The sequence below is a fragment of the Zeus faber genome, assembly GCF_960531495.2.
Source record: "Zeus faber genome assembly, chromosome: 8".
Lineage (NCBI taxonomy): Eukaryota > Metazoa > Chordata > Actinopteri > Zeiformes > Zeidae > Zeus > Zeus faber.
The window spans coordinates 22,204,888-22,215,834 of NC_137195.1; the positions used below are offsets into that span (position 1 = coordinate 22,204,888).

Here is a 10,947-nt window from a genome sequence, read left to right on the forward strand (position 1 = left end):
TGGTGACCATGACAACGTTACCCACATAACTACCGGGAGAATCACAAACCTGCTTGTGATTTCAAAGTTCCAAACTGAACGCTCATTTCAAACTATTTCAAATCGGAATTGTGACACCCCTCATTTTTACACTTTATCTGATATTTTATTGTTCTTGAAAATGATTGGTGATTGGCAAGTTTATCACACAGTGAATAGAAAAAAATAGTTATCTGAGTATTGCTACGTTAGTATATTTGAATGTATTATTGTTTTTGATCATGGGAAGAGAAGAAGAGAAATAAATTAAATAGAAATAATTGACGCTAGAGCAAACTCAAAGACTATTTCTTCAGGTAAGTACATCAGACAAAGGAGCTCTCCATGTTGTTGTGAAGAGGTCGCTATTTTGATTTCTAGTGTGCATGTGTGGAACGTGCCACTAAAATATAGTATATACAGAACCATGTCCACACAGCCAACGCGGAAAGTATATCAGAGCCTTTATAGGTACTTTGCTTTGTTTGAAGGTTGTGCGTAAATGCCTGGCAGGAGCTATAGGAATGTTGCATTAGCCATCTGACCACTTTAAACAGCCAATCAGCTAACGAAGAGCCAAGAGCAATTAACACTCCTGCTGCAGTTTTATGGTATGGCATTCTTATAGATTCATAGCGATAAGTCAAACTGAGTGAATTCGGGGGAACAGTATAGATCCCACTATGATAATCAAAAGCCTACTTCAGGTTAGGGCTGTTAATAAATAATTAACTGTTCGACCAATTTATACTATCAGTTAAACAGTTAATAAAATATTAGAAACATCTTTTTTAAGTAATAAAAGTGTTGCATAGTTAAACAAAGGCTATACAATCTATTTCTTAAATACAACTCGTTGGGACGACACCTGCAACTAGGGCTGTGATGATTACTGTGACCCGCCGTCAAGTGACGTCACTTCGGGGTTCATCGCAAATTATATATATATATATTTTTTTTTTTTTTTTGATGGCACATGCCCCGTTCCTCCAAATAAAACAACTAAAAACTGTTAAAATACACTTTTTTCTTTTTTTTTTAAAATATAAATTGTATTTATTTTATTTTTTATTTTTTTGGTCGTTTTATTTGGAAGAACGGCACCACGGCTCTCTGGCTTTGCAGTTGAATGATATTGGATCGGGGCGCATGGAGAGCTGTATTCGTGTATAAAAATAAATATATATGATTCCCCTTATTTATAATAATAATTTGTAATGTCCAATAAAAAATCACCGTAATACATTTTTTGGTGGGGGAGCGTGCCCTAATGTTTTAATCTTGTTGGATAACAGTTAACGAGGGTCGGCTATCATTCAGGAAAATACATTTTAAATTTGCATCACTACGTCATGTCGCCCGCTTAGAAGCGACAAAACACTCCAGCCTCAAAACAAATAGGGGCTTAAACAAATGGGAGCTAGGAAACTACAGACCCTCAAGCTACAACTGTTAAAAAAAAAGGGGGGGGGGTGGAGCAGATGACAGTCAAGTTATTGAGAAACACAAAGTACTTGGTCAAAGTGGAGCACGCTTTGCTAAACTGAACACGAAACGTACTTTTGATAGAATATGAGCTGTCGCCACAACACAGTACTGTGCACAACTTTACAACAATGCTGTTAACGTTTACCCACTTGAGCTGGTGACATACTGAATTAACTATTGGATTTGGATCTCCCCAGCGACCAGTGAGAACGCACTGAGTTTTGCTGACTCGCAGCCTCTTGAACGAAGCTCCTACCGCTGATTACAAAGCTGAGTTTAGAGTAGGTTCTTCCACATTCATGAGCGACTCAACACTTTCTATCGACCTGTAGGTGAAACTTGCTTTGCCGGAAAATTCAAATGGTGACGTCTCTCACAGACTGTTGTCATAGGGTCTACACCTTCAGCCAGATATTAGCATGTTATCGTTAGGCAGTCCTCTAGATGAGCTGACTGATCCTTTGCCATTAGATTGACTAATCCCAAACAGACATAAACAATCTTTTCCAAGCTTCAATATTTAACACAGCAATTTGTCTACCACCTCAATCTTAAACCTTGTTTGGGTGAAAAGAACAGACTGTCTTAAGAATGTAGAGAAACGTTTCAGTTTCTGATTTAAGATATCGTCTGAGGTAGTTTCATGCTAGAATACAGTGGAATGTTGATATTAAACAGAAGGCATTATAAACCATATGTGCCTTATGTGCCACCCTGTAAAGCCATCATAATAGTCTTCATGGTACCTTCAAGACATTGTAATGGGCACACGCGTTTACATTATAACATTTTGTAGGTTATTGGAGGAACAATTTAAACGCTTAAAATTTAAGTCAAAGGGGTTTATTCTGGGCTCCCAAACAGGACTGCAAATAAGTTCTTATTGACAAATTTTTTTGTACATTGCCAATATGAGGATTGACCTTGGATCTCTAATATGTATCCTACACGATATTTATCATTTATCATATCATGTCCTCCATTCTTTTAAATTCATGGCTGATTCTGCCTCACTACCAGATGACACGCTCATCCTACAGAAATGGGGAACAGCATTTCCAGAATGTCAGGAATTTATTGGCAGGATAAGGTCAAGTGCAAACTGTATCTACTGCCGTGTGTCAGCATTAGTTATATTGATCAGCAAAATTCCACGTTGTTGACGCTGTCAGTTCCCAAATCTTTGTGAAAACCCACCACACGCACTGTGCTACTGCTAGTTCTCAGCTCCATATTTAATCTCCCCCATGCACCATATCCACTTTTAATCCCCCTTTCCACTCAGCAGCACACATACGGCCTCTCACAGAGAGTGCAGACCTTTCTTTCTCCAGAGAGTTTGCTATGGGTGTGTAGAACCCTGTTACGCTTCCTTAAAAGCCAGCCGGTGTTAAAAGGTCACTGCGGACGTAATTGAGCATTGATGGCTGTGGCCTTTCTGGATGTTATTTTAACTTTCTCTCTGTGGTGTTGCTTGCCTCCTTCCTCCCTTCCCTCTGGTTGGTTATTATTGTGTTGCAGCTGGCCAGGAATCTCCCACCACGGACCATAGGGTACCCTTGGACGCTGGCCTTTGGCACGTCAAAGCACGGCATGAGCATTAAGACACTGTACAGGGCGATGCAGGGCCAAGACACGCCCGTGCTCATGGTCATTAAGGACAGTGATGGACAGGTAGGAATGGAGATTAGACCGGTCGAGGCCAATGGTCTTATTCTGCTACGTGCCACTTCTGTACTTTATCGTCCCATGGTAACGCGTGGCTCCTCTGCTCTTGTTTCTCCAGGTGTTTGGGGCTTTGGCGTCTGAGCCCTTCAAGGTCAGCGATGGCTTCTATGGCACGGGAGAGACCTTCCTCTTCACCTTCAATCCAGAGTTTGAGGTACGCTGCCCGCTAAACGCTTGAAGATGCCTTGTGAAAGAATGTTTTGTTTATGAATTAGTTGCTGTTAATTATAATGTGCAGTAACCATTTTGCATCTTTCTTTCAATGTTTTTATCAGGCCTCTATGCATTAAAGCTGATGTGGCTTCGTCTAACAAAGAGAGTAGCTCGACTCTGCAGGAGGCTGCTGTGGTGACATTGATGCCTGAACGTTACCTGAATATGGGAGAATCTGAATCAGCAGCTAGAGATCTGTATTGTCAAATCGGAAGGTTTTGCACCACCAGTCCTCTGCAGAGTCGATGCAGACGCTACATCACTATTCAAATAGAGCAGAGGGTTATGTAATTACTCTTACTTTGCCGAAACAGGTGTTCAAATGGACAGGTGACAACATGTTCTTCATCAAAGGAGACATGGATTCCTTAGCTTTTGGAGGCGGCAGGTGAGCCTGAGACTTTTTTCCCAGAATACATGTGACTGAAATCGAATCAAACATAAATGAGGTTATCATTTTCATGAATTTAATCTGATTATACACCGTGACTTTCCTGGTGACCTGTGTCTGAATGAAGTCTGTTGATTGATTTTTCACTGGCCTGGTACGGGGGGCGTTTGGAGGTCCGCCCCAAAAAAATTACAGTGATTGATACCTTACACCAGTGTTCCTGGTGGGCAGTGAAGGTACTGCAGGTGCCCGCGAGGGCTAATTTACAAAAAGTAAATTTGAAAAATTTCAGTTTGAAATGAAAAAAGTATTTATGATTAAATATTTATTTTTAAAAAGTAATAAGAACTAATGAAACAACAATCTGACATATTTATGATTCGGATTGTTTGTTACGTGTTGATCAGGTAGAGCTGCAGCGTTGGTACATTTGGGAACGGCAGCTTTACAGTAATACCTGGTTGAAATGTTTACAATCTTACTGAAACGCGTTGGGGGTTGTTGTTTTTTTCTCTGCCCCTAGTGGCGAGTTTGGCCTGTGGCTGGACGGAGACCTCTACCATGGCAGGAGTCACTCCTGTAAAACCTTTGGGAACCCCATGCTCTCCAAAAAGGAGGATTTCTATGTGCAGGACATAGAAATCTGGTCTTTTGAATAAACTAACGAAAGCAAGACGAGAGTTGTGAAGCGGACAAATGAACGAGGAGCAGTCCTCCGGAGAACAATGGCAACGTCCAAAACCCAACTGCACATCACCCGGGCTCCCCGAGCCGGAAGCCAGCTATCGGATGCTTGTCGTGCGTTACTACTGCAGTTAATCTGGAGCTTTATTTGGGGTTTTTTTTCTTTGTGAAAAATTTACCTTCTGTGTGTATCTTGTTACAGCCTTGTGGCAGCGTCTTTGCAGCGAAGGGGGAGAGTGTAAAGCAGCATAAATCAGGGTTTAAAAAAAAAAAAAAAAGGTGGGCTCTGTGTTTCTGTGAGATCGGTGACAGGGAAGAGGAGGGGACTCTACGAAGGACGGGGTCGCCGGGGCCACTCTCTCCTCACGCGGTGGCGGCTCAGAAGAGAGAACCGCCCTCCCAGACCACATTCTGTATCTCAACTGTACAGAAACTCAAGGAGCAAACCCCTCCCCACCCCCCCCCCACCCCCACCCACACACAATCACCTCCCTAAATAAAAAATACTAATAAAAAACAACAACTTTGTGCAGCCAGTAGGATGTTACTCACTGTGTGTGCTGTCAGCCGTGTTGGAGAGGGAGTTTCCCAAGTAAAAATGAAGAAAAACCAAAAAAAAAAAAAAAAATCCAAGCCAACAAATCGACAACACATTCCGTTTTTATTCCCTTTTTTTCTCTCGTGGTCGAGTTCCCAAATCAAAGGCGCCGGTTCTGGTTTGTGGTCAAATTCAGTCGTACGTAAGCATCAGCAGCAGGACGCAGCGGCCCTACAGAGCTTTTTTCGGGCGGGGGCGCGCGGAGCAGTCCGTCCCGGGTGGTCTTCAGAGGCTGGACGTAGAGTGTTCGAAATCGTAGACCTCCTGTTGTTCACCGTCATAGCCACCATCTCAAAGCACACAGCTATAACCAGAAGACCCATCGTCGTAATGTTCTGTTCAGTGGGTGTACGTGAGTCCAGCTTATGCCGGCCCCGCCTCTGTCAGGGGGCGGGGCCGCGTGTATACTGTTCGTAGACAGTAACGTGTTGCAATAGATTTGTGGAATATGCAATTTACTGTCCTGTGACCTCAAATAACGCAGGTCGTCGGCACTTTTGCCCCCACCTGTCGCTCTTTCGAGAGAGAAACTTCTATAGCGTTTACGTCTTGATACACAATTGCTTTTCTGGTTATAATTTGAAAAGCCTGAGACGTGGTTAACTGTTTTACATGCATATATGACAATTATATATTGGTATATATGATTATATATGGATCTTTATAATCATATATATGTATTGCTGTTAAGTGTGACAGTGATCTATTTGTGCTGATATTTCAGCTGTTAGAAATATAATGTATATTACCCTGTAAATTTATGTCAAAATAATAGATTTGTTCATATATATACATGTATATATATATATATGTATGTGTGTATATATATATGTATGTATATATATATATATATATATATATATATATATATATATATGTATGTATATATATATATATATATATATATATATATATATGAGTGTGGATTGGTGGGTTGCTTCTAGCACTTTAATCTGGTGAAAAGCTTCAAGGCCAGGTTCATAGAATCTCTTAGCAGTAGCTGTACAATACCTTTATTTTATTTTTTGTTTAGATCATAAAGCTGTTGAACATTAGTAGAAAGCTTGCTGCTACCAATATCAATAAGGGTTGTTCCCAGTTCTCTGTGTGTTGAAAAAGGAGAGTATTCTAACAGTGAGGGAGGGAGGGAGGCTGAATGTTGAAAGGAATCCCAACGCAGGGGTCGCATGGTTTCTCTCCTCGTGTGGCTGTCGGAGGTGGAGGAGGCCGAGGTCTGACAGGCGGCGGTGGAGGACGATGGGGAATCTGTACATAACCCTCCCCCTGAGCAGCTTTCTCGCCCCGCTCCTTCCTGGTCTTCCACACCAGTATTTGTGTTCTTGTGGAGTCACAAAGAATAATGTGGAGAATTCTTCCAAATATCTCACCAGAGTACAATGTATCAGTGATGTATAAATAACAATAAAGCTGAATAAATTGTTGTAACCTGGGATACACTTGCGTTTGTGATGCAAACTTAAATATACAATACCTAAATATATTTCAGCTACTGTGTAATCTGTACAGCTTTTAGAGCGGGAGATATGGGTAAAATTCTGTTGCACATAGTTTACCACACATGACATTTAGTGGGAGCTATGTCGACTTCATGGACTAACACCCAAACAGGAAACCTTATTTTATGTTTTATTTGATGGAACAAGGAGGTCACATGTTGCGGCTACTTTATCTGATTAATGTACTTCGAAGGAAGTCGTGTTAATGTTTTTTCCAGCTTATTGCTTTATTTTTTAGAGAAAATGTGAGTTATGACACGGACAAGGACATTAAAAATGTGTTGTACTTGTTCCAGGACTTAATATAGAGCTTTCTTTCAAATAGATGCACATCTTTCCTTTCCTTGGCACTCTATAATCTCAATTTAGGACATTTCAGGATGTTCTAACACTGGGGAATAACTATTCCAGGTCAGGGAAGAGGTTTGTAGGCAAGTTGACTTCAGACCCTCATTCCATCATTTTTCAGTAACATCCTAAAGTAGTGAGCGACACCTCGTGGCCATTATGTGTAAGTGGCCTGTGTTCTCTGCACAGGGTCCACGTTGTCATCAACCCAATTTTTGTAAACTTAAATGGAAAACCTAACTTTGTATTTAAAACTAGATTATATCTCAGAATACATGGCTTCCTATAGCAAGCGCATAACTTCCGCAATACGAAAAAAAACAAAAACATCTTTAATTAGCCATTTATTAAACAGCCCATCAAACAAGTCAGACACAGGGGTTTGAGGGTTTCAGGAGTCTGTGACGAGGTGCAGTTTTAGGGGTTTTGTGTCACTGTCATCTCGGGGGGGGGGGGGGACAAAAACCTGAGAATCATTCATTGACTGGTTTTCAGACTCCTCTCCCTCGGGGGAAAAACCAATGAAAACATTTTTAATTCTCCCAAGTATATTGAGATTTGCCTTATCAGTATGACCATGCAGGACAGGTCACTTTTCAGCTTTGTGACGTTTAGCTGCAAATCAAGCAAGTTCCACAAGTTATATTTATACACATATAAAATTCCCTTATTACAATATGTAAACACATTAACAAAAGGCATAAATACACATCAACAAAATATTTTTTACTTGAACAATTATACGTTTTTGGAACAGAAAACTTCCATGGGGAAGCTTGCTGAGTTCATAAGTGCTTAAAAGGCCACCGATCAGATTGTTGTAACACCTATGACCTGACAATACAGCAAAAAAAGGCTCGGCGTGAACACGTACAGCATAAAAAAAGTGGTTTTCCCTCAAGGAAAATTTGACATTGGCCTGACCTTCCACACTGCAATAATTGGCAGATTTAATTTAGCATTATGGGAATTTAATCGAAATGTGCTGTAATCCTCTAGAGTACAGCATCCATTCTGGCCAGGCACAAAACCGGCCAGCAAAGGCGTGCATGTTGCATGTTATTGTAGGTTTATACAATTCTATTTTAGCGTATAAAATAATGCATTAGGGCACTGGACCGAGCACACGGAAAGTGAAAAACTCATTCCGATCTTCATCCCCTCACCTACAGTTTAAATTGAACCAAGTGGTTAGAAGGCAGAAAACGGTGTTTGTCACTTGGATACAGAATAGGGGACTTTCCACTGTATATGGCCTCCAAATTTAGCCACCGACTCGCCTGCTGCTGAGGCAGCGCCGGATCTCCCCAGATCCTGCAGTCCATTGAAGCCCTTTAAAATATGGCCGTCAGTACACCAGGTACTTCAGTTCGGAGTAGATGAGGGGGAACATGACCGTGCAGGCGCGGTACAGGATGGCTCCGCTGCTGAATACGGCGCGGGGTTTGGTGATCCACGACTCGGACTTGAAGTTGAAGTAGACGGCGTACAGGGCCACGGCGAAGAAGTGTCCGAGGAGGGTCATGGGTTTGGGAGACAACCTGGACGGTGTGATGAATTACCAAGTCAGTAACTTGCCACAAAATAAGACTTTGATGGGGATAAGACGCTTTTTCATTCCATATGATAATCGAGGATAATCGATCGTCTTTTTTTTTTTTTTTTTTTGCATGCTTACACAGACAGAAGTCTTATCGGACCGTCGACGCACTCTCCGCCGAGCTTGAAATACTGGAAACAAGCCTTGCGAAGCTCATGAAGGGAATCTGGTGAATGGAGAAAACAGATCCAATGTTCGAACGTCATTGATTGGGGGAGGAATGCTGTTTTTTGTTTTTTTGTTTTTTCATTTCAATTCTGTCTTTAGGGGCTGGTTCTGTTTGATAGGAGGCCACAGGGAGGGAGATACTCACTGTCGGTGGCTGCAAACAGCTCGTAGAGCGCCTGGGCCAACACGTTCACCACGAAAGAATGTGATGACTTGCGTTCCCAGTGGAATTTTTTCTTTGCCTGTTGGCGAGAAAGAAAAGAGCTCGGTGTAAATATCACACGTGGGCCTGCCGTCTCTCACCCCCGTCCCAGAGGACGACGGGGGTGCAAAATATGCTGCAGGGAGGCTCCATAATAGACCTGCCGCTCGCTGTGACACAAATACAAGTACGTGCCACATTCCAGCAGGGACATCCTCGCAGGGCACGGTGGACCACGCCACGGAAAGTCAAAAGTCCCGAAAGGGGGGGGGGGGGGACGGGACTTTCCGAACCTGGAATGTCCACCTCTGGCCGCCTCCGACGTCTGACATTGTCCCTCATATCCGGACCCCCGTCGTCTTACCTGCAGCATGGCCTCGTCGTCGTAGAGATCTGGGATGTTCCGGAGCAGACTCCTCCAGATGCGGACGTCGTTCAGGGCCACGCTCATGCCTCCGCCCGTCAGCGGGTGGCGCATGTTGTAGGCGTCGCCCAGGAGCAGAACTCCTGCCACGGAAAGAACGAGGCTTTGAAAGATGCTTCTACGACCGCTCTCCTGAGGCCATTGGGGCTGTTCCGGCTCTCGAGGACTTTTTAACTCTTTTGTCGCCGTGGCGCTGGCTAGGCACCGTAGATTAACGCGCAGCGGCCTTGTTTTGTAATATCCATCTAGTTGAATTAGGTTCAATTGCACATCATTACAGTCCCAGAAGGCGACCACTGAGGCCCGTTACACTCACCACATTCCTGGAAGAGTTTAGACTTTTGAAATGGACATTCATTCATAAATACATCACACCCTCCCCCTGACACAGAAACATATGCTGTGCGTTTCCGTACATAGTTAACACCAGTTACCACCCTGTCGTTCAGTGCCAGTAAAACCAGTTTACACCAGTAACCCCCCGCCCCCCCCCGTGGAAAGCCCAGCACGGCGTCAGTACCGGGTTTGTTTACTGGGGAAGGCGGGAGGAAGCTGGCCGGCATGGACCGGAGGCGGTCGTTCTGCAGGGCCACCATGAAAGGCTCCTTTACGTGCTCTGACGGAGAGAGGGAGAGAAGACGGGTCGATCATCCAGGTTCCCAGCTTTTTAGGTCCGCTCTTTGATTTGATTTCTTTACACTTAAAAGATGTTTCAACATTCATCACCCGCCGAGGTCACTGAAAGCCGACTTGAAAACCAGTCAGGCGGAAACTCTACGGAGTTGTGTTTTTCACCTGGTAACTGTGGGTATATCTTCTCAACCATGTACTCTGTGAGGTTTCGGGGCATCTCCCCACGTATGTCCACCAGCACCCTGGTGTGGGTGGAGGAGATCTGGTAGATGAGCACGGGGCTGGGGTTGGCCAGCACCAGCTCAGCGTGGTTGGCTTTGAACTGTGGCGAGTCCTAGAGGGAGGAGCCGTTAAAGCATCCACCCTGCCATCATTTTAAAACCATGAGTGTGAATAAAAAAACACTTTGCAGTGTACCTTCATAAGGCACCCGACAAAGTGCGAAGACGTCTGAGCCTTCCCGGCAACGAGACTTTTCCTGAATTTGGAGAAACAGCCGTCAGCCACCACGGTCAGCGGTGCGTGGAGTTTCTGTCAGGACATAAAAACACAATGAATCACCGCACGCCGCATGTCTGGTTCGGGGTGGGGGTACGGATGTTATTTGATCTGTGTGGGGAAATCCTCCTCACCTTAATGACTCCTGTCTCCTTGTCCTTGTATTGCACTCCTGTCACACAGCCGTTCTCCTCTTCCAAACTGGTCACCATGCCTTCTGTGAAGGTGACACTAGGGGGCAGCAATGTCACAGTTAGAGAATTTCTCCATTGGAAAAAGTGAAGGTAAATGTGCACTGATGCCAATACAGATATTTTTCAATCGGGTTATCGACACCGCCTTTCTAAGCACCACAACCGATCCTCTGTGTGTTATAAGGACATTATAATAACCTTTATTTGTATAGCACCTCCCATGCAGGACATGCAACTCAAAGT

The 10,947-nt window shown here is 43.6% G+C and overlaps 2 protein-coding genes across 3 annotated transcripts in view; one reads left to right on the plus strand and one right to left on the minus strand.

Moving 5' to 3' along the window:
- The window catches only part of oxr1a (oxidation resistance 1a), a 54,919-nt gene extending 48,365 nt beyond the window's left edge, over positions 1-6,554 (plus strand). For both annotated transcript variants that reach the window (XM_080005345.1, XM_080005346.1), the window contains 4 exons: positions 3,028-3,180; positions 3,293-3,388; positions 3,762-3,835; positions 4,362-6,554. In XM_080005345.1, the coding sequence (XP_079861471.1) occupies positions 3,028-3,180; positions 3,293-3,388; positions 3,762-3,835; positions 4,362-4,497 (459 nt within the window). In that variant the 3' untranslated portion in view covers positions 4,498-6,554. The remainder of the gene's footprint in view (positions 1-3,027; positions 3,181-3,292; positions 3,389-3,761; positions 3,836-4,361) is intronic.
- Positions 6,555-7,471: 917 nt separating this feature from the next.
- sqlea (squalene epoxidase a) overlaps positions 7,472-10,947 on the minus strand; it is a 6,758-nt gene continuing 3,282 nt past the window's right edge. Inside the window, exons 4-11 of the mRNA XM_080005569.1 lie at positions 10,645-10,741; positions 10,430-10,543; positions 10,175-10,346; positions 9,900-9,995; positions 9,320-9,462; positions 8,899-8,995; positions 8,664-8,751; positions 7,472-8,526 (exon numbers count right to left, since the gene is read on the minus strand). Coding sequence (XP_079861695.1) covers positions 8,334-8,526; positions 8,664-8,751; positions 8,899-8,995; positions 9,320-9,462; positions 9,900-9,995; positions 10,175-10,346; positions 10,430-10,543; positions 10,645-10,741 — 1,000 coding nt within the window. The 3' untranslated portion in view covers positions 7,472-8,333. The remainder of the gene's footprint in view (positions 8,527-8,663; positions 8,752-8,898; positions 8,996-9,319; positions 9,463-9,899; positions 9,996-10,174; positions 10,347-10,429; positions 10,544-10,644; positions 10,742-10,947) is intronic.